This window comes from Tachyglossus aculeatus, chromosome 7 (assembly GCF_015852505.1).
Source record: "Tachyglossus aculeatus isolate mTacAcu1 chromosome 7, mTacAcu1.pri, whole genome shotgun sequence".
In the NCBI taxonomy this organism is placed as follows: Eukaryota; Metazoa; Chordata; class Mammalia; order Monotremata; family Tachyglossidae; genus Tachyglossus; species Tachyglossus aculeatus.
In genome coordinates this window covers 3,607,271-3,630,895 of record NC_052072.1, presented here as the reverse complement: position 1 = coordinate 3,630,895, position 23,625 = coordinate 3,607,271, and the positions used below count along the sequence as shown (strand labels likewise).

The 23,625-nt window shown below is 45.3% G+C and overlaps 1 protein-coding gene across 7 annotated transcripts in view; it reads left to right on the top strand.

The window, feature by feature from the left end:
* The window catches only part of BOLL (boule homolog, RNA binding protein), a 64,190-nt gene extending 43,294 nt beyond the window's left edge, over nucleotides 1-20,896 (top strand). For 3 of the 7 annotated variants that reach the window (XM_038749290.1, XM_038749292.1, XM_038749291.1), the window contains exons 10-11: nucleotides 230-336; nucleotides 20,198-20,896. In XM_038749290.1, the coding sequence (XP_038605218.1) occupies nucleotides 230-336; nucleotides 20,198-20,396 (306 nt within the window). In that variant the 3' untranslated portion in view covers nucleotides 20,397-20,896. The remainder of the gene's footprint in view (nucleotides 1-229; nucleotides 337-20,197) is intronic. The other 4 variants (XM_038749293.1, XM_038749296.1, XM_038749295.1 and 1 more) reach the window with 4 other exon arrangements.
* The last annotated feature ends 2,729 nt before the right edge of the window (nucleotides 20,897-23,625 follow it).

The following is a 23,625-nucleotide window of genomic DNA, read 5'->3' as shown; positions in this document are numbered from 1 at the left end:
TACTACTCTATTTATTTTACTTGTACATATTTACTATTCTATTTATTTTGTTAACGATGTGCATGTATCATGTTATAATTAGTACAGGGCCCTGCACACAGTAAGCGCTCAGGAAATACGATTGAATAAATGACTTAATTCGTAGCTGTAATTTGCGAAGCTAACGGGGCCCGCGTCGCGACACGTCTAAAGACCAGAGCGAATCAGCCCTGCCTTCTCCATCCCCCAGTTCGCCAGCCCAGGACCATATTGCTTCCGAAGACAGATGGATTGGAGGAAGGGTGAGTGGGAATCTGTGGAGGAGAGGAATTTGGAGAGTTCTCCATTACAGATCCTGTAAGAAAACACATTTTCTTTTTCATATATTTCATGTATTTCACATTTTCTTTTTTATATAGCGTACTGTCTGTAGATATTCCAGAAATGCGGGACGAGCGTATCCACCCGGAAAGCTGGTCAAAATCGCTTTTAGAGACTGGCCGCTTTTCGTCGTGAAAGAATGCCTTCGTGAATAATTAAGATAGTGATAATAATAATAATAACGGTGTTGGTTAAGCGCTTCCTGGGCGCTGTACTGAGCGCTGGGGTGGATACAAGCAAATCGGGTTGGACGCAGTCCCTGTCCCGCATGGGACTCTCAGCCTCGTTCCCCATTTTACAGATGAGGGAACTGAGGTCCAGAGAAGTGAAGTGGCTCGCCCAAGGTCACGCAGCAGACAAGCGGCAGAGCCGGGATAATCGCCCAGAGGCGGATAATCACGCGGTTGAGGATTTCTAGGTCGTTCTTGGCTGTTCCCGAATACAGGGCCTAAAAAAGTCTTGATAATAATAATGCTGATAGCATTTATTAAGCGCTTACTATGTGCCAAGCACTGTTCTAAGCGCTGGGGAGGTGACAAGGTGATCAGGTTGTCCCACGGGGGTCTCCCCGTCTTCATCCCCATTTTCCGGATGAGGGAACCGAGGCCCAGAGAAGTGAAGCGACTTGCCCAAAGCCACCCAGCTGACAAGTGGCGGAGCCGGGATTCGAACCCACGACCTCCGACTCCCAAGCCCGGGCTCCTGCCATATACGAATAGAGGGCCTAAAAAAGTCTTGATAATAATAATACTGATAGCATTTATTAAGCGCTTACTATGTGCAAAGCACTGTTCTAAGCACTGGGGAGGTGACAAGGTGATCAGGTTGTCCCACGGGGGGCTCCCAGTCTTCATCCCCATTTTCCGGATGAAGGAACCGAGGCCCAGAGAAGTGAAGCGACTTGCCCAAAGCCACCCAGCTGACAGGTGGCGGAGCCGGGATTAGAACCCACGACCTCCGACTCCCCAGCCCGGGCTCCTGCGATTCCCGAATACAGGGCCTAAAAAAGTCTTGATAATAATAATACTGATAGCATTTATTAAGCGCCTACTATGTGCAAAGCACTGTTCTAAGCGCTGGGGAGGTGACAAGGTGATCAGGTTGTCCCACGGGGGTCTCCCAGTCTTCATCCCCATTTTCCGGATGAGGGAACCGAGGCCCAGAGAAGTGAAGCGACTTGCCCAAAGCCACCCAGCTGACAAGTGGCGGAGCCGGGATTCGAACCCACGACCTCCGACTCCCAAGCCCGGGCTCCTGCCATATACGAATAGAGGGCCTAAAAAAGTCTTGATAATAATAATACTGATAGCATTTATTAAGCGCTTACTATGTGCAAAGCACTGTTCTAAGCGCTGGGGAGGTGACAAGGTGATCAGGTTGTCCCACGGGGGGCTCCCAGTCTTCATCCCCATTTTCCGGATGAAGGAACCGAGGCCCAGAGAAGTGAAGCGACTTGCCCAAAGCCACCCAGCTGACAGGTGGCGGAGCCGGGATTAGAACCCACGACCTCCGACTCCCCAGCCCGGGCTCCTGCGATTCCCGAATACAGGGCCTAAAAAAGTCTTGATAATAATAATACTGATAGCATTTATTAAGCGCCTACTATGTGCAAAGCACTGTTCTGAGCGCTGGGGAGGTGACAAGGTGATCAGGTTGTCCCACGGGGGGCTCCCAGTCTTCATCCCCATTTTCCGGATGAGGGAACCGAGGCCCAGAGAAGTGAAGCGACTTGCCCAAAGCCACCCAGCTGACAAGTGGCGGAGCCGGGATTAGAACCCACGACCTCCAACTCCCAAGCCCGGGCTCCTGCCATATACGAATACAGGGCCTAAAAAAGTCTTGATAATAATAATACTGATAGCATTTATTAAGCGCCTACCAAGTGCAAAGCACTGTTCTAAGCACTGGGGAGGTGACAAGGTGATCAGGTTGTCCCACGGGGGGCTCCCAGTCTTCATCCCCATTTTCCGGATGAGGGAACTGAGGCCCAGAGAAGTGAAGCGACTTGCCCAAAGCCACCCAGCTGACAAGTGGCGGAGCCGGGATTCGAACCCACGACCTCCGACTCCCAAGCCCGGGCTCCTGCCGTTGAGCCACGCTGAGACCCTAATCGCCATTTGACAGACGAGGGAACTGAGGCCCAAAGAAGCCAAGTGACTTGGCCGGGGTCACCCAGCAGACAAGCGGCGGAGCCGGGATTAGAACCCGGGTCCTTCTGACTCCCAATCCTGGGCTCTGCCCACTAGACAACACTGCCTCCCCCCAAGCACTGCTTGGTCAACGCCTCCTGTGAGCCAAATTCTCTGCCAAGTGTCAGGGTAAATACAATCACACCCAACACAAGCGCGGTCCCACGTAGAGGAGAAAGAACCAGAGTTTTAATCCCCATTTTACAGCCGAGGAAGCCGAGGCAAGGTGAAGCGATTTGCCCAACGTCTCACAGCGGGCCAGTGGCGGAACTGGGGTTCGAACCCAGGCCCCGTGCCCTTTCCACCTGGCCACGCTACTGTATCGGCAAAGGCTTCCGGGTCCCCTGCGGGCCTCTTAAACGTGGCCGCTTAAAATGGGCTAAATCGTCATCATCATCATCAATCGTATTTATTGAGCGCTTACTATGTGCAGAGCGCTGGACTAAGCGCTTGGGAAGTACAAATTGGCAACATCTAGAGACAGTCCCTACCCAACAGTGGGCTCACAGCCTAAATCCAAGCGAAACGATCTTTAAATTCTACTTCCCGGTCACTGGGAACCCTAAAGCAGGTCAGAGAAAATCCCACCCAAAGCCACGTAGCCGGTGTTTAGTCATCCGACGCTTGTACAGTGCAAGCGCTTAGTACAGCGCTCTGCACATAGTAAGCGCTCAATAAATACGATTGATGACTTCTGCCCCCCTCTCATATACCATATTACTCTATTTGTTTATTATTACTCTACTTATTTATTTATTACTCTATTTATTTATTATTACTCTATTTATTTATTACTCTATTCCACTTGTACATATCTATTCTATTTATTTTATTTTGTTAGTATGTTTGGTTTTGTTCTCTGTCTCCCCCTTTTAGACTGTGAGCCCACTGTTGGGTAGGGACCGTCTCTAGATGTTGCCAATTTGTACTTCCCAAGCGCTTAGTACAGTGCTCTGCACACAGTAAGCGCTCAATAAATACGATTGATGATGATGATGATAATAATGGCATTTATTAAGCGCTTACTCTGTGCCAAGCACTGTTCTAAGCCAGTGTTTAAAGTCATCCGACGCTTGTACAGTGCAAGCGCTTAGTACAGTGCTCTGCACATAGTAAGCGCTCAATAAATACGATTGATGACTTCTGCCCCCCTCTCATATACCACCCATTTTCTGCTGATGCCATCAGAAGCTCCGGGCCGTCCCTTCCCCTTTTTTATAATCATAATAATTAAAATAAATCTATTTATTTTATTTTGTTAGCATGTTTGGTTTTGTTCTCTGTCTCCCCCTTTTAGACTGTGAGCCCACTGTTGGGTAGGGACTGTCGCTATATGTTGCCAATTTGTACTTCCCAAGCACTTAGTACAGTGCTCTGCACATAGTAAGCGCTCAGTGAATACGATTGATGATGATGATGACCGTCTCTATATGTTGCCAATTTGTACTTCCCAAGCACTTAGTCCAGTGCTCTGCACACAGTAAGCGCTCAATAAATACGATTGATGATGATGATGATGATAATAATGGCATTTATTAAGCGCTTACTCTGTGCCAAGCACTGTTCTAAGCGCTGGGGAGGCTACAAGGTGGTCAGGTTGTCCCACGTGGGGCTCCCAGTCTTCATCCCCATTTTCCAGATGAGGGAACGGAGGCCCAGAGAAGGGAAGCGACTTGGCCAAAGTCACCCAGCTGACAAGTGGCGGAGCCGGGATTTGAACCCATGACCTCTGACTCCAAAGCCCGGGCTCTTGTCCACCGAGCCACACCGCATAATGCTGCAAAAATCTGCTATTCTGCAGTCTGCCCTAAAGCCACGCCGCGGTCAGAGAGTGTCCGGCTAGGCCTCAGTAGCCCGTCGAAATGGGGAGGTGACCCTGATTGGCACTCTGGGCTTTCAATCAATCAATCAATCAATCAACCAATCGTATTTATTGAGCACTTACTGTGGGCAGAGCACTGTACTAAGCGCTTGGGAAGTCCAAATTGACAACATCTAGAGACAGTCCCTACCCAACAGTGGGCTCACAGTCTAGAAGGGGGAGACCGACAACAGAACAAAACATATTGACAAAATAAAATAAATCCAATCCGATTTGCTTGTTTCCACCCCACGCTTAGTACAGTCCCTGGCACCCAGTAAGAGCTTAACAAACACCACGATTATTCAATCAATCAATCAATCAATCTAAAAGGCTTTCCTTTTCCCCTCGGCGTCAACGGCATTTACGTCTGAGAGATGGAGCCGTCTTTGTGGTAGAAGAAAATAAGCTTTTTTAAATGTTTTTTTAAATTTGAGATTCTTTTAAATCTCAAAAAAGAGAGGTGTTTAGAGAAGAAAAATCACAAAAAAAACCACTGCCTGGGGAAATAACCCTTGCTTCACGCAAGAGCTCAGCGCCAGCTCTTCAATCAATCCATCGGTCGGGTTCTTACAGGGTGCAGGGGACTGTACTAAGCGCTCGGGAGAGCACGGTATAACCGACTTGGGAGCTACGTTTCCCCGTCCGCAAAGAACTTTAAGATTAGAAGGGGAGGCAGACACTATTAAATATAATTAAATATATATTTAAATTTATTTATTAAATTTATTTAAATATATGTTTAAATAATATATTTATATTTAATTATATATTAAATATAATTATATATATGATAATCAATCAATCAATCGTATTTATTGAGCGCTTACTATGTGCAGAGCACTGGACTAAGCGCTTGGGAAGCACAAGTTGGCAACATCTAGAGACAGTCCCTACCCGACAGTGGGCTCTCACAGTCTAAAAGGGGGAGACAGAGAACAAAACCAAACATACTAACAAAATAAAATAAATAGAATAGATATGTACAAGTAAAATAAATAAATAAATAGAGTAATAAATATGTACAAGCATATATCCATATATACAGGTGCTGTGGGGAAGGGAAGGAGGTGAGAAGGGGGGGATGGAGAGGGGGACGAGGGGGAGAGGAAGGAAGGGGCTCAGTCTGGGAAGGCCTCTTGGAGGAGGTGATATATATTGTTATATTATAATAATTGTAATATATTTTTATTTATTATATAAATAATGATAATGACGATGATGGCATTTGTTAAGCACTTCATAATAATAAATAACGATGATGGTACTTATTAAGCGCTTACGATGTGCAAAGCAGACACTATTAAATATAATTAAATATATATTTAAATTTTTTATTAAATGTATTTAAATATATAGTTAAATAATGTATTTATATTTAATCATATATTAAATATAATTATATGTAATAATAATTATAATATACTTTTATTTATTATATAAATGATAATAATGATGATGGTGGCATTTGTTAAGCACTTCATAATAATAAATAATGATGATGGTACTTATTAAGCGCTTACGATGTGCAAAGCAGACACTATTAAATATAATTAAAAATATATTCAAATTTAGTTATTAAATTTATTTAAATATATAGTTAAATAACATATTTATATTTAATTATGTATTAAATATAAATATATATAGTAATAATTATAATATAATTTTATTTATTATATAAATGATGATAATGACGATGGTGGCATTTGTTAAGCACTTCATAATAATAAATAACGATGATGGTACTTATTAAGCGCTTACGATGTGCCAAGCAGACACTATTAAATATAATTAAATATATATTTAAATTTATTTATTAAATTTATTTAAATATATATTTAAATTATAAATTTATATTTAATTGTATGTTAAATACAATTATATATAATAATAATTAAAATATAATTTTATTTATTATATAAATGATAATAATGACGAAGATGGCATTTGTTAAGCACTTCATAATAATAAATAACGATGACGGTACTTATTAAGCGCTTACGATGTGCAAAGCACTGTTCTAATCGCTGGGGAGGTTGCAAGGAGATCAGGTTGTCTCTATATGTTCCCAACTTGTACTTCCCAAGAGCTTAGTCCAGTGCTCTGCAGACAGTAAGCGCTCAATAAATACGATTGAATGAATGAATGAATAAATAAATACGATTGGATGAATGAATGAATGAACAAGGAGAAAATTGCTCCGCTGTTGGCGGTCTGTCGCAAAGCACTGCTCTAATCGCTGGGGAGGTTGCAAGGAGATCAGGTTGTCTCTATATGTTCCCAACTTGTACTTCCCAAGCGCTTAGTACAGTGCTCTGCACATAGTAAGCGCTCAATAAATACGATTGGATGAATGAATGAATGAACAAGGAGAAAATTGCTGGGCTGCTGGCGGTCTTTCTCAGCCCCTCCAACAAGCCTTCCCCATTCGCACCCAGCACCCAATAATAATAATAATAAATGTGATATTCATTAAGCCCTTACAGTGTGCCAGTCACTGTACTAAGCGCTGGGTGGATACAAGCAAATCAGGTGGGTCACAGACCTATCCCACATAATAATCATCATCATCATCAATCGTATTTATTGAACGCTTACTATGTGCAGAGCACTGTACTAAGCGCTTGGGAAGTACAAATTGGCAACATCTAGAGACAGTCCCTACCCAACAGTGGGCTCACAGTCTAAAAGGGGGAGACAGAGAACAAAACCAAACATACTAACAAAATAAAATAAATAGAATAGATATGTACAAATAAATTAAATAAATAAATAGAGTAAAAAAAATGTACAAACATATATACATATATAATAATAATGGCATTTATCAAGCGCTTACTATATGCAAAGCACTGGGGAGGATACAAGGTGATCAGGTTGCCCCACGGGGGGGCTCACAGTCTTCATCCCCATTTTCCAGATGAGGGAACTGAGTCCCAGAGAAGTGAAGTGACCGGCCCAAAGTCACCCAGCTGACAATTGGCGGAGCCGGGATTTGAACCCATGACTGGGCTCTTTTCCACGGAACCACGCTGCTTACTATGTGTGAAGTGCTGGGGTGGTTACAAGGTGATGAGGTGGTCTCACGGGGGGGCTCACAGTCTTCATCCCCATTTGACAGATGAGGGAACTGAGGCCCGGAGAAGTGAAGCGACTCGCCCAAAGACACACAGCTGACAAGCGGCGGAGCCGGGATTAGAACCCGTGACCTCTGACTCCCGAGCCCGGGCTCTTCCCACCGAGCCACGCTGCTTCTCCCGATAAATTACGGATATGGACATAAGTGCTGTGGGGCGGAAGGTTGGGTGAATAAGGGGGGCAAATCCAAGTGCGGGGGGGGTCTCAGATGGGAGAGGGAATAGGGGAAATCGAGGCTTAATTGGAGAAGGCCTCTTGGAGGAGATGTTCTTTTAATCAGATTTTGAAGGCAGGGAGCGTGATCGTCTGAACATATTTATTACTCTATATTTATTTTACTTGTGCATATCTATTCTATTTATTTAATTTTGTTAGTATGTTTGGTTTTGTTCTCTGTCTCCCCCTTTTAGACCGTGAGCCCACTGTTGGGTAGGGACCGTCTCTAGATGTTGCCAACTTGTCCTTCCCAAGCGCTTAGTCCAGTGCTCTGCACACAGTAAGCGCTCAATAAATACGATTGATTGATTTGTTGATTGATTGAGTTTCGGGCCAGAGGCCGCCTGAAGCCTCCCCCTCCACCTCCTCCAGGAGGCCTTCCCAGACTGAGCCCCTTCCTTCCTCTCCCCCTCGTCCCCCTCTCCTTCCCCCCATTCTTACCTCCTTCCCTTCCCCACAGCACCTGTATATATGGATATATGTTTGTACAGATTTATTACTCTATTTATTTATTTTACTTGTACCTACCTATTCTATTTATTTTATTTTGTTAGTATGTTTGGTTTTGTTCTCTGTCTCCCCCTTTTAGACTGTGAGCCCCCTGTTGGGTAGGGACTGTCTCTATATGTTGCTAATTTGTACTTCCCAAGCGCTTAGTCCAGTGCTCTGCACATAGTAAGCGCTCAATAAATACGATTGATGATGATGATGATGATGATGAAATGCCTGCCTCCTCCCTGAATTATTTCTGCGAATCCCCAAATGTGCGGTTCTGCCTCACCTCGCCCTGAGACGTCAGAACACGATGAAAGAAGCAGAGAAGCAGCGTGGCTCAGTGGAAAGAGCCCGGGCTTGGGAGTCAGAGGTCATGGGTTCAAATCCCGCCTCCGCCACCTGTCTGCTGTGTGACCTTGGCCAGCTCACTTCACTTCTCTGAGCCTCAGTTCCCTCCTCTGCAAAATGGGGGTTGAGACTGTGAGCCCCACGTGGGACAGGGACTGCGTCCAACCTGATTTGCTCATCAATCAATCAATCATATTTATTGAGCGCTTACTGTGTGCAGAGCACTGTACTAAGCGCTTGGGAAGTCCAAGTTGGCAACATATAGAGACAGTCCCTACCCAACAGTGGGCTCACAGTCTAAAAGAAAGGAAATAAAGGTCAGCACTTCTTAACAAGCCACCAAGAGAATGATTTGGGGGATTGCCAGATACCAATCCCGGCCCTTTCAATCAATCAATCAGTCGTATTTATTGAGCGCTTACTGTGTGCAGAGCACTGTACTAAGCGCTTGGGAAGTCCAAGTTGGCAACATATAGAGACAGTCCCTACCCAACAGCGGGCTCACAGTCTAAAAGAAAGGAAATAAAGGTCTGCACTTCTTAACAAGCCACCAAGAGAATGATTTGGGGGATTGCCAGATACCAATCCCGGCCCTTTCAATCAATCAATCAGTCGTATTTATTGAGCGCTTACTGTGTGCAGAGCACTGTACTAAGCGCTTGGGAAGTCCAAGTTGGCAACATCTAGAGACAGTCCCTACCCAACAGCGGGCTCACAGTCTAAAAGAAAGGAAATAAAGGTCTGCACTTCTTAACAAGCCACCAAGAGAATGATTTGGGGGATTGCCAGATATCAATCCCGGCCCTTTCAATCAATCAATCAATCGTATTTATTGAGCGCTTACTGTGTGCAGAGCACTGTACTAAGCGCTTGGGAAGTCCAAGTTGGCAACATATGAAGTCCCTACCCAACAGTGGGCTCACAGTCTAAAAGAAAGGAAATAAAGGTCAGCACTTCTTAACAAGCCACCAAGAGAATGATTTGGGGGATTGCCAGATACCAATCCCGGCCCTTTCAATCAATCAATCAGTCGTATTTATTGAGCGCTTACTGTGTGCAGAGCACTGTACTAAGCGCTTGGGAAGTCCAAGTTGGCAACATCTAGAGACAGTCCCTACCCAACAGCGGGCTCACAGTCTAGAAGGGGGAGACAGAGAACAAAACCAAACATACTAACAAAATAAAATAGAATAGAATAAATAGAATAGATAGGTACAAGTAAAATAGAGTAATAAATACACTTACTCCCATAATAACGATAATAATTATGATGGCATCTGCTAAGCGCTTACTGTCAATGAATCGTATTTATCAATCGATCGTATTTATTGAGCGCTGACTGTGTGCAGAGCACTGTACTAAGCGCTTGGGAAGTCCAAGTTGGCAACATCTAGAGACAGTCCCTACCCAACAGTGGGCTCACAGTCTAGAAGGGGGAGACAGACAACAAAACAAAACCTATTAACAAAGTAAAATAAATAGAATAAATCAATCAATCGTATTTATTGAGCGCTTACTGTGTGCAGAGCACTGTACTAAGCGCTGGGGAAGGTTTGTACATATTTATTACTCTATTTATTTAACTTGTACCCTGTGTGCAAGTGTGGCAGGGGGATGGGGAGACGCCGGCATTCAGAACAGTGCTCGTAGGGAAGCACTGCATCATCATCAGTCGTATTTATTGAGCGCTTACTGTGTGCAGAGCACTGCATCATCATCAATCGTATTTATTGAGCGCTTACCGTGTGCAGAGCACTGCTTCATAGCGTAATGGATAGAGCAAGGGCCTGGGGGGCCGAAGGTCACGGGTTCTAATCCCGGCTCCGCCACCTGTCCGCCAGGCGGCCCTGGGCAGGTTGCTTCGCTTGTCCGGGCCTCGGTTACCTCACCTGGAAAATGGGGGTGAAGACCGTGATCCCCCGGCGGGACGTGGACCGTGTCCAACCTGGTTAGCTTGGATCTACTGCAGTGTTGAGTACCGTGCCAAGCACCGTTCTGAGGGGATCCAAGGGGATGAGGTTGTCCCCCGGGGGGCTCCCAGTCTTCATCCCCATTTTACAGATGAGGGAACTGAGGCACAGAGAAGTGAAGTGACTTGCCCAGGATCACACAGCAGACGTGTGGGGAAGCCGGGATGGCCTCTGACTTCCAAGCCCGGGCTCTTGCCACCGAGCCACGGTGCTTCGCCCTGAGAAAGATCCCAGGACAGGGCCGCGAAGGGGAAACTTACTCTACCCCTCTTCAAAGCCTTCGTGAAGGCCCACCTCCTCCAGGAGGCCTTCCCTGACTGCGCCCCCCCTTTCCTCTTCTCCCACTCCCTTCCTCGTCTCCCCGACTCGCTCCCTTTCTTCATCCCCCCCGTCCCAGCCCCACACCGCTTCCGTCCACATCCCTCATTTATTTCTTTCTGTTCACGTCCATCTCCCCCTCTAGACCGTAAACTCATTGCGGGCAGGGCGTGTACAGTGCTCTGTACACAGTAAGTGTTCAGTAAATACAATTGAATGTTATATCACCATCAATCGTATTTATTGAGCGCTTACTATGTGCAGAGCACTGTACTAAGCGCTTGGGAAGGACAAGTCGGCAACATATAGAGACAGTCCCTACCCAACAGTGGGCTCACAGTCTAAAAGGGGGAGACAGGGAACAAAAACAAACATACTAACAAAATAAAATAAATAGAATAGATATGGACAAATAAAATAAATAAATAAATAAATAGAGTAAAAAAATATGTACAAACATATACAGGTGCTGTGGGGAAGGGAAGGAGGTAAGATGGTAAGATGTGCAGAGCGCTGTACTAAGCGCTTGCACTGTACAAGCGTCGGATGACTTTAAACACCGGCTACGTGGCTTTGGGTGGGATTTTCTCTGACCTGCTTTAGGGTTCCCCGCGACCGGGAAGTAGAATTTAAAGATCGTTTCGCTTGGATTTAGGCTGTGAGCCCACTGTTGGGTAGGGACTGTCTCTATATGTTGCCAATTTGTACTTCCCAAGCGCTTAGTCCAGCGCTCTGCACATAGTAAGCGCTCAATAAATACGATTGATGATGATGATGACGATTTAGCCCATTTTAAGCGGCCACGTTTAAGAGGCCCGCAGGGGACCCGGAAGCCTTTGCCGATACAGTAGTGTGGCCAGGTGGAAAGGGCACGGGGCCTGGGTTCGAACCCCAGTTCCGCCACTGGCCCGCTGTGAGACGTTGGGCAAATCGCTTCACCTTGCCTCGGTTTCCTCGGCTGTAAAATGGGGATTAAAACTCTGGTTCTTTCTCCTCTACGTGGGACCGCGCTTGTGTTGGGTGTGACTGTATTTACCCCGACACTTGGCAGAGAACTTGGCTCACAGGAGGCGTTGACCAAGCAGTGCTCGGGGGGGAGGCAGTGTTGTCTAGTGGGCAGAGCCCAGGACTGGGAGTCAGAAGGACCCGGGTTCTAATCCCGGCTCCGCCGCTTGTCTGCTGGGTGACCTCGGCCAAGTCACTTGGCTTCTTTGGGCCTTCTCTATATTGGCGACATCTAGAAACAGTCCCTACCCAACAGTGGGCTCACAGTCTAAAAATGTTGTTACTTTGTCCTCTCCCAAGTGCGCAGTCCAGTGCTCTACACACAGTGGCCACTCAATAAATCATCAATCATCATCAATCGTATTTATTGAGCGCTTACTGTGTGCAGAGCACTGTACTAAGCGCCTGGGAAGTACAAATTGGCAACATCTAGAGACAGTCCCTACCCAACAGAGGGCTCACGGTCTAAAAATGTTGTTACTTCGTCCTCTCCCAAGTGCGCAGTCCAGTGCTCTACACACAGTGGCCACTCAATAAATCATCAATCATCATCAATCGTATTTATTGAGCGCTTACTGTGTGCAGAGCACTGTACTAAGCGCTTGGGAAGTACAAATTGGCAACATATAGAGACAGTCCCTACCCAACAGTGGGCTCACCGTCTAAAAATGTTGTTACTTCGTCTTCTCCCAAGTGCTCAGTCCAGTGCTCTACACACAGTGGGCGCTCAATAAATCATCAATCATCATCAATCGTATTTATTGAGCGCTTACTATGTGCAGAGCACTGTACTAAGCGCTTGGGAAGTACAAATTGGCAACATATAGAGACAGTCCCTACCCAACAGTGGGCTCACCGTCTAAAAATGTTGTTACTTCGTCCTCTCCCAAGTGCTCAGTCCAGTGCTCTACACACAGTGGGCGCTCAATAAATCATCAATCATCATCAATTGTATTTATTGAGCGCTTACTATGTGCAGAGCACTGTACTAAGCGCTTGGGAAGTACAAATTGGCAACATCTAGAGACAGTCCCTACCCAACAGTGGGCTCACAGTCTAAAAGTGTTGTTACTTCGTCCTCTCCCAAGTGCTGAGTCCAGTGCTCTACACACAGTGGGCACTCAATAAATCATCATCATCATCATCAATCGTATTTAATAAATCATCAATCATCATCAATCGTATTTATTGAGCGCTTACTGTGTGCAGAGCACTGTACTAAGCGCCTGGGAAGTACAAATTGGCAACATATAGAGACAGTCCCCACCCAACGGTGGGCTCACAGTCTAAAAGTGTTGTTACTTCGTCCTCTCCCAAGTGCTCAGTCCAGTGCTCTGCACACAGTGGGCGCTCAATAAATCATCAATCATCATCAATCATATTTATTGAGCTCTTACTATGTGCAGAGCACTGTACTAAGCGCTTGGGAAGTACAGATTGGCAACATGTAGAGACAGTCCCTACCCAACAGTGGGCTCACCGTCTAAAAATGTTGTTACTTCGTCCTCTCCCAAGTGCTCAGTCCAATGCTCTACACACAGTGGGCGCTCAATAAATCATCAATCATCATCAATTGTATTTATTGAGCGCTTACTATGTGCAGAGCACTGTACTAAGCGCTTGGGAAGTACAAATTGGCAACATCTAGAGACAGTCCCTACCCAACAGTGGGCTCACAGTCTAAAAGTGTTGTTACTTCGTCCTCTCCCAAGTGCTCAGTCCAGTGCTCTACACACAGTGGGCACTCAATAAATCATCATCATCATCATCAATCGTATTTAATAAATCATCAATCATCATCAATCGTATTTATTGAGCGCTTACTGTGTGCAGAGCACTGTACTAAGCGCTTGGGAAGTACAAATTGGCAACATCTAGAGACAGTCCCTACCCAACAGAGGGCTCACGGTCTAAAAATGTTGTTACTTCGTCCTCTCCCAAGTGCTCAGTCCAGTGCTCTGCACACAGTGGGCGCTCAATAGATCATCAATCATCATCAATCGTATTTATTGAGCGCTTACTATGTGCAGAGCACTGTACTAAGCGCTTGGGAAGTACAAATTGGCAACATATAGAGACAGTCCCCACCCAACGGTGGGCTCACAGTCTAAAAGTGTTGTTACTTCGTCCTCTCCCAAGTGCTCAGTCCAGTGCTCTGCACACAGTGGGCGCTCAATAGATCATCAATCATCATCAATCGTATTTATTGAGCGCTTACTATGTGCAGAGCACTGTACTAAGCGCCTGGGAAGTACAAATTGGCAACATATAGAGACAGTCCCTACCCAACAGTGGGCTCACAGTCTAAAAGTGTTGTTACTTCGTCCTCTCCCAAGTGCTCAGTCCAGTGCTCGACACACAGTGGGCGCTCAATAAATCATCAATCATCATCAATCGTATTTATTGAGCGCTTACTATGTGCAGAGCACTGTACTAAGCGCTTGGGAAGTACAAATTGGCAACATACAGAGACAGTCCCTACCCAACAGTGGGCTCACAGTCTAAAAGAGTGGGCTCACAGTCTAAAAGACTAAATTTATCGTGCCCAATAAATCCGATTGACTGACCGACTGAGGAACCATCGTCGTCATCAATCGTATTTATTGAGCGCTTACTGTGTGCAGAGCACTGGACTAAGCGCTTGGGAAGTCCAAGTTGGCAACATATAGAGACAGTCCCTACCCAACAGTGGGCTCAAACAGCTAGGTTTCGTCCGACACTCGGGCAACGTGTGGCTCTGGAGCTCCAACGGGATTTCCGAGTCCCCTGGTTCGCCTACTTCATTCATTCAGTCGTATTCACTGAGCGCTCACTGTGTGCGGAGCACTGGACTAAGCGCTTGGGAAAGTATAATACAGCAATAAAGAGAGACAGTCCCTTCCCACAGCGAGCGCACAGTCTAAAGCCCCCCTGTAGAGAAGCAGCGTGGCTCAGCGGAAAGAGCCCGGGCTTCGGAGTCAGAGGTCACGGGTTCAAATCCTGACTAGCGTGGCTCAGTGGAAAGAGCCCGGGCTTCGGAGTCAGAGGTCATGGGTTCAAATCCCGGCTCCGCCAACTGTCAGCTGCGTGACTTTGGGCAAGGCACTTCACTTCTCTGGGCCTCAGTTCCCTCATCTGGAAAATGGGGATGAAGACTGGGAGCCCCCCGTGGGACAACCTGATCACCTTGTAACCTCCCCAGCGCTTAGAACAGTGCTTTGCACATAGTAAGCGCTTAATAAATGCCATTATAAAAAAAAAAAATTTGTCAGCTGTGTGACTTTGGGCAAGGCGCTTCACTTCTCTGGGCCTCAGTGACCTCATCTGTAAAATGGGGATGAAGTCTGTGAGCCCCACGTGGGACAACCTGATCACCTTGCATCCTCCCCGGCGCTTAGAACAGTGCTTTGCACATAGTAAGCACTTAACAAATGCCATCATTATTATTATTATTATTATAAAGCGGGGGAGACAGACCTCACTATAAATAAGTAAAATTGCAGATATAGACATAAGTAGTGTCGGGCAGGGAGAGGCAGGAACAGCAAAGTGGGCGAGTCCCCTTCATCCCCCCTCCATCCCCCCATCTTACCTCCTTCCCTTCCCCACAGCACCTGTATATATGGATATATGTTTGTACATATTTATTACTCTATTTATTTATTTTACTTGTCCATATCTATCCTATTTATTTTATTTTGTTAGTACGTTTGGTTTTGTTCTCCGTCTCCCCCTTTTAGACTGCGAGCCCACTGTTGGGTAGGGACCGTCTCTCGATGTTGCCAACTTGGACTTCCCAAGCGCTTCGTCATCATCATCATCATCATCATCATCATCATCATCAATCGTATTTATTGAGCGCTTACTGTGTGCAGAGCACTGGACTAAGCGCTTGGGAAGTCCAAGTTGGCAACACATAGAGACCACTGCTCCGCACACAGTAGGCGCCCAATAAATCCGACTGACGACGAGTCGGGGCCACACGGAAGGGAGGGGGAGATGAGGAAAAGTGGGGGCGTAGTCAGGGAAGGCCTCTGGGAGGAGGTGGGCCTTCAGGAAGGCTGTGAAGGAGGGCGGGGAGAGTGATTGTGTGGCGGATTTGAGGAGGGAGGGCTAACACCCTCCGTCGCCTCGTTGCCCACTGAGCCAGGCCGGACCGAACACCTCAACTTGCCGTTCCCACTGGAAGCTGGCAGTGAGCAGGGTCTTCCCACTCCACTGTACTGGACTCCCCCCAAGCGCTCAGTACAGCGCTCGGCGCACAGTAAGCCCTCAAATAAATACGGAGAAGCAGCGTGGCCCGGGGGAAGGGGCCCAGGCCTGGGTGTCAGAGGATGTGCAGCGTGATTCACCTTGTAAAAGATTCACCTTTACAAGAATCACCAAGGATTCCTTTACAAGGATTCACCTTGTAAATTCCCCAGCGCTTAGAACAGTGCTCTGCACATAGTAAGCGCTTAATAAATGCCATTATTATTATTATTATTATTATCATTATTATGTGCGTCCTAATCCCGGATCCGGCTTGCGTCTGCTGGGCGACCCGCGGCCAATCCCTTCACTTTTTTCTGAGCCTCAGTTTCCTCACCTGCAAAATGGGGATTAGGGCTGTGAACCTAATTGGCTGTGTTGCCAATTTGTACTTCCCAAGCGCTTAGTACAGTGCTCTGCACATAGTAAGCGCTTAATAAATGCCATTATTATTATTATTATTATTATTATTATTATGTGCGTCCTAATCCCGGCTCCGGCCTGCGTCTGCTGGGCAACCCGCGGCCAATCCCTTCACTTTTTTCTGAGCCTCAGTTTCCTCACCTGCAAAATGGGGATTAGGGCTGTGAACCTAATTGGCTGTGTTGCCAATTTGTACTTCCCAAGCGCTTAGTCCAGTGCTCTGCACATAGTAAGCGCTCAATAAATACGATTGATTGATTGATTGATTGATTGAACCCCCCGTGGGACAGGGTCTGGGTCCAACCCGATTATTTATTTGTTGCTTTATTTCTATTAATGTCTGTCTCCCCGTCTAGACTGTGCACTTGTTGTGGGCAGGGGTTGTCATCATCATCATCATCAATCGTATTTCTTGAGCGCTTACTATGTGCAGAGCACTGGACTAAGCGCTTGGGAAGTACAGCGTGGCTCGGTGGAAAAGAGCCCGGGCTTTGGAGTCAGAGGTCATGGGTTCAAATCCCGGCTCCGCCAACTGTCAGCTGTGTGACTTTGGGCAAGTCACTTCACTTCTCTGTGCCTCAGTTCCCTCATCTGTAAAATGGGGATGAAGACTGTGAGCCCCCCGTGGGACAACCTGATCACCTTGTAACCTCCCCAGCGCTTAGAACAGTGCTTTGGACATAGTAAGCGCTTAATAAATGCCATCATTATTATTATTATTACAAATTGGCAACATATAGAGACAGTCAATTAATCAATCAATCAATCAATCGTATTTATTGAGAGCTTACTATGTGCAGAGCACTGTACTAAGCGCTTGGGAAGCACAAATTGGCAACATATAGAGACGGTCCCTACCCAACAGTGGGCTCACAGTCTAAAAGGGGGAGACAGAGAACAAAACCAAACATACTAACAAAATAAAATAAATAGAATAGATTTGTACAAATAAAATAAACAAATAAATAGAGTAATAAATATGTACAAGTATATATATTGTACTGTATATATATATATGTATATATATATATACAGGTGCTGTGGGGAAGGGAAGGAGGTAAGATGGGGGTAAGATGGGGGGGATCGAGAGGGGGACGAGGGGGAGAGGAAGGAAGGGGCTCAGTCTGGGAAGGCCTCCTGGAGGAGGTGAGCTCTCAGCAGGGGCTTGAAGGGAGGATTGTGTCTGTTTACTGTTATATGGTACTCTTCCAAACACTTAGTACAGTGTTTTACACACAGTAATCACTCAATAAATAATAATAATAATAATAATGGCATTTATTAAGCGCTGATTATGTGCAAAGCACTGCTGGAAGCGCTGGGGGGATACAAGGTAATCAGGTTGTCCCACGTGGGGCTCAATCTTCCTCCCCATTTTACAGATGAGGGAACTGAGGCCCAGAGATGTGAAGTGACTTGCCCCAAAGTCACCCAGCTGACAAGTGGCGGAGCTGGGATTTGAACCCATGACCTCTGTTGGGTAGGGACTGTCTCTATATGTTGCCAACTTGTACTTCCCATGTGCTTAGTACAGTGCTCTGCACACAGTAAGCGCTCAATAAATATGATTGATTGATTGATTGATTGACTCCAAAGTACGTGTTCTTTCCACTGAGCCACGCTGCTTCTCTAAATACAATGAATGAATTAATATAATAATAATAATAATGGTATTTGTTAAGTGCTTACTATGCACAAAGCACCGTTCTAAGCGCTGATGTATGTATGCCAGCGTTTAGTACAGTACACTAAGCATAAAGCACTAAGTTCATAGTACATGCTAGTAAGTACATAGTACATAGTATTAAGTAATAATAATAATGGTATTTGTTAAGCGCTTACTATGTGCCAGGCACTGTCCTAAGCACTGGGGTGGATACAAGCAAATGGAGCTGGACACAGTCCCTGTCACAAGTGGGACTCACAGTCTCAATCCCCATTTTCCAGCTGAGGGAACTGAGGCCCAGAAAAGCCAAGTGACTGGCCCAAGGTCACCCAGCAGACAAGTGGCGGAGCCGGAATTAGTAATGATAATGATGATAATGATGGTATCTGTTAAGCGCTTACTATGTGCAAAGCACTGTTCTAAGCACTGGGGGGGATACAAGGTGATCAGGTTGTCCCCCGTGGGGCTCACAGTCTTAATTCCCATATTACAGATGAGGTCACTGAGGCCCAGAGAAGTGAAGTGACTCGCCCAAGGTCACCCAGCAGACAAGTGGCAGAGCCGGGATTAGTAATGATAATGATGATAATGGTGGTATCTTTTAAGTGCTTACTATGTGCAAAGCACTGTTCTAAACACTGGGGGGGATACATGGTGATCAGGTTGTCCCCCGTGGGGCTCACAGGCTTAATTCCCATTTTACAGATGAGGTCACTGAGGCCCAGAGAAGTGAAGTGACTTGCCCAAAGTCACACAGCTGATAAGTGGTAGAACCCATGACGTCTGACTCGCAAGCCCGGGCTCTTTCCACTGAGCCAGGCTGCTTCTCATAGTACATAATACTAAGGACAGCATACTTTCATTCATTCATTCATTCATTCATTCATTCATTCATTCATTCATTCATTTATTCATTCATGCATTCAGTCGTATTTATCGAGCGCTTACTGTGTGCAGAGTACTGTACTAAACGCTGGGGAAGTCCAAGTTGGCAACATCTAGAGACGGTCCCTACCCAACAGCGGGCTCACAGTCTAGAAGGGGGAGACAGACAACAAAACAATACATATTGACAAAATAAAATAAATAGAATAAATATCATCAATCGTATTTTTCATTCATTCAATCGTAATTATCGAGTGCTTACTGTGTGCAGAGCACTGTACTAAGCGCTTGGGAAATACAAGTTGGCAACATATAGAGACAGTCCCTACCCAACAGCGGGCTCACAGTCTAGAAGGGGGAGACAGAGAACAAAACCAAACATATTAACAAAATAAAATAAATAGAATAAATATGTACAAGTAAAATAAATGTTCATTCGTTCATTCATTCAATCATATTTATCGAGCGCTTACTGTGTGCAGAGCACTGTACTAAGCGCTTGGGAAGTACAAGTCAGCAACATAGAGAGACAGTCCCTACCCAACAGGGGGCTCACAGTCTAAAAGGGGGAGACAGAGAACAAAACCAAACATACTAACAAAATAAAATAAATAGAATAAATATGCACAAGTAAGATAAATGTTCATTCATTCATTCATTCAATCGTATTTATCGAGTGCTTACTGTGTGCAGAGCACTGTACTAAGCGCTTGTGAAATACAAATTGGCAACATAGAGAGACAGTCCCTACCCAACAGCGGGCTCGCAGTCTAGAAGGGGGAGACAAACAACAAAACATATTAAGAAAATAAAATAAATAGAATAAGTCTGTACAAATAAAATAGAGTAATAAATCTGTACAAACATATATACAGGTGCTGTGGGGAGGGGAAGGAGGTAGGGCGGGGGATGGGGAAGGGGAGAGGAAAGAGGGGGCTCAGTGTGGGAAGGCCTCCTGGAGGAGGTGAGCTCTCAGTAGGGCTTTGAAGGAAGCTTTGCACGTAGTAATTGCTTAATAAATAGATACCGTTAAAAAATACCATTCAGTACAGTGTGAAAAAAAAAAAGGATGATGATGTCATTGCAACAGGTGTGTGCCAGAGGAATCTAAGCCCTGTTTTTGCCCTTGCCAGGAACCAAGGTTACATTCTGTGAGAAGAAACCCGCCGCTGCCTTCTCCCGTGAGTCCGAAGCCCCAGCCCGCCCGCGACCCCGACTTCCGTCCGCGGAAGGGCTTCCGAACGGAGGGCTCCCTTCCCACCCCTCCTCCGACTCCCGTGTTTAAGTAGGATAACGATGGTCCCAAAGATGTGCCTCCCCACACCCCCCTCGAAGTGACCGGTGACTCTCCTAAGTGTTCTCAAACCCAAATGCCTTTGCTCTTCAAGTCGGGAAACGAGGGAATCCTTGAAGCGGGCCGAGCACAACGGCGGCCACGTGGGATAAAGTCCGCGGCCTCCTCTCCCCATCCACGTGGCCCGCGCGTATTTAAGGTCAAGAAGCCCTTCAGGAAACCCCGAGCCAATTTAGAACCAGAGCCTCTCTTATCTGCATCTGAGCCGCGTCCAGGTATTATTGATTCACGGTCTGTGCCCGGATTGCAAACCACCGTGCCTAGTGTCTAACCGTTTCCGTGTTTCGTTTCCCCGTGAATTTTCTATCCCTTATCTTAAAGATGTTTGCCCCGTGTACCTTTTAGTAACTTATATGTAGCATCGTAAACAAATCTTTTGTCCGTATCGGCTCCCTTTGGTAACACTGACGTTCTTATTAAATACTGTGAACAGAACGGTCCCTTTGGCGACTTTTGTATGTACCAGGTGAGGCATTTTGAGAGTCTCCGCAGGTTGAAGCGTACGCTACCTCCGTCTCGCCTGGAAAGAGCTCAGAGAGTTCTCCCCGTCACCGAAACCATTCAGACATTTATCGTTTTCCCTAGTTCTTCCCCAGTCTCTATCTGCTAGAACGTATGCGGACCGTTCCGTCCAACCTCTCAAATATGTCGAAGACGTGACCGTACTGCTGCCGGGAATCTCGAAGACCGTTTAAAAGTCATTTAAACTTCGAACTCTGCCCTTCGGAGAGCCATTCGGCGGAACTCCGACCGTCCAGAGAAGCGTCTTGGCTTCTTATCCGTCGCTTGGTTCGCTTCTTACAGTCGGGGCTTACGGCGTCTATCAGGATGCAGCATTGAAATGGTTTTTAAAATCCCCTCTAACGCGGGTGGAGTTTTCTGTCGCTCTGCGAGAAGATTATTGGGTTGCCTTTCCCATATTTATTACGAGCCCACTACAAGAACCAAAGCTAAACAGCACCCTGGTAGAGAACTGATATATAAGACGTAGAAAAAATATTGGCCCTTTTGGTAAAAATCTTCAGGAGGCGAGAGGACCCCTCCAGGGATGGAAATTGGGGCTGAATGGGCCAGTTTCTCATCCTAAGTGTCGGATCGATTTTTTCCTTTGAGTCATTTGAGGTAATGACCCTCAACCTTGGCTTGGACCCATCTTACATTAACCAAGAGAATGTCCCCATTTCGATACGTTACAAGATAGCCAAGCAGATCCTAAAGGCAATCCATCTCTGGATGTGTCTATCACCATGACCGTTTTCAATCCGATATTCCATTCTGCAAAGCGTAGTCAGCGTATCGGAAAAGAATACATTTACTTGGCCTGTGGTCTTTTTTCAGATGAGTTCTTTAATCCTACCTGATATGCTCCCCCATTCCAATGCGCTCAGTCCTTGCGCTGAACGTCACGGATGTCACGGGTTTTAGAGATCCGAGAAGATGATACCCCAATGCAGTTTAAATCGGAAGCATTTCGATCTCATTTCTAATGACAGTAAGGATTACTAGGGGAAAGCGGGATCTGGAAAAAGCCAAATATTCTCCTTTTCCTTTTTTTTTTTTACACTTCCATTCAGTGCCGATGTTATAGCATTATAAGTGCACTTTTTGTCCTTTATTCGGTTGTTTGATAGGAAAGTACCAAATGCGGGATGCAGTTCTAAATGGTTTAATGTACAAAAAAAGTCACTTTGAAAGGGATATAGCAATAGCTGTGCTGGTATTCTACACATATCCCTTAATGGCAAGAAGTTTCAGGAATTGTTTAAAAGGATCATGGGTTCAGCTTTCATTGTGGGTGGTTATTTTTAATTGCAAGTCATGATAAATGCCCCTTTTTGGAAGGAATCCAAGTTCCAAGGACTAAAGTGCCCATTATGTATGGCATCTGGAGGCAGGGAAGAAGTGAAATTTGAATGTAAATTATTTCTAAGCTACGTGCCACTTAGTAAGAACCATTCAGCCTTTGCGTTTCCGATAAACCCCTCCGGAGCGATAGAAATGCAATAGTACGAGAATCTGCAGGGGATTTTTGAAATTCTAAAAGAAGTCAACACCTAAACTTAACATTTACTTGGCTTGACAGATAGTCCCACTCCGGTTCTACAGGAAAGAAGTGAATAAAATATGCAACAGGTAAAAAGGAACATGTTAAAATATATGATTTAATGGAGATTGCATCCTGATCTACTATTTGAGGGGTGCAAAGTAAAGATTTTGCAATGCAGAAAATCAAGGACACTTTAAATTCCTTGTTTAAAGACTTGGTTAAAAAAATACATTGCTATTAAAAGGAAAGATAAATCGCTTGATGATTTCATTTCAAAATAAGGAAATTTCTAATTGTTTTCTTTGAGAGAAGCCAGTCATCTTCCAAAACCTTGAAAAATACCCCATCATTATGTCTGCAATTAGGTTCATTTTCAAAGGCATCTTTAGGTTAAAGTGTAGCATCTTTCCTTTTATGTATATAGCTCTATGTGCCTATATATAAAAGGAAAAATGCAAAAAAAGTATAAAACCATTCCGTTTTAAAATAGATATGTATCTATTTTATGCTTTTTTGCCTATCAGTCAGAAATTACTACGAGCTTGGTCCTGGCTTCTGATGACTGGATTCAAACTCAACTGTCTACCTCTACTTTCAGGATTCAAATATACCTCTAGAGACTCCTAATGCCAGCATTTATGTCTTGGACTTAAACCAAACTCCCTCTCCCAACTCCAAAAATACCTTTATCAAACTCCCGTTTCCGATCTCTGCCAGCCAAAATCCATTTCCCATTTCTCATCTAGCCTTCGGGGCTTCAATCTAACGTGTTTAACGTAGAGTCAAGTGAAGCCAATCCATGTTCTCAGACATCTCTCTGGGACAGAGACAAAACAAGAGGGAAATCTGTTGGAGAAAAGAGCTTTTGAGAACTCTGGGAGAGAATATTTACCAAATAGTTTTAGGGTGGTAAGTACATCTTGATCATTAGCCGCCAACTATTTTATACATGACCTCTTGATGCCATGGTGCTTGTTAAAATGACCTACTTTCCGTTTTTTCTTTCATTGGTAAAAAGCCCCAAATATTAGCACGCAGTCACTCGTACCAGTATTGATCTAAAAATTCTAAAATTTGTAACATCTTCATTTTGGGGTATTTTATTGATTCTGATAGA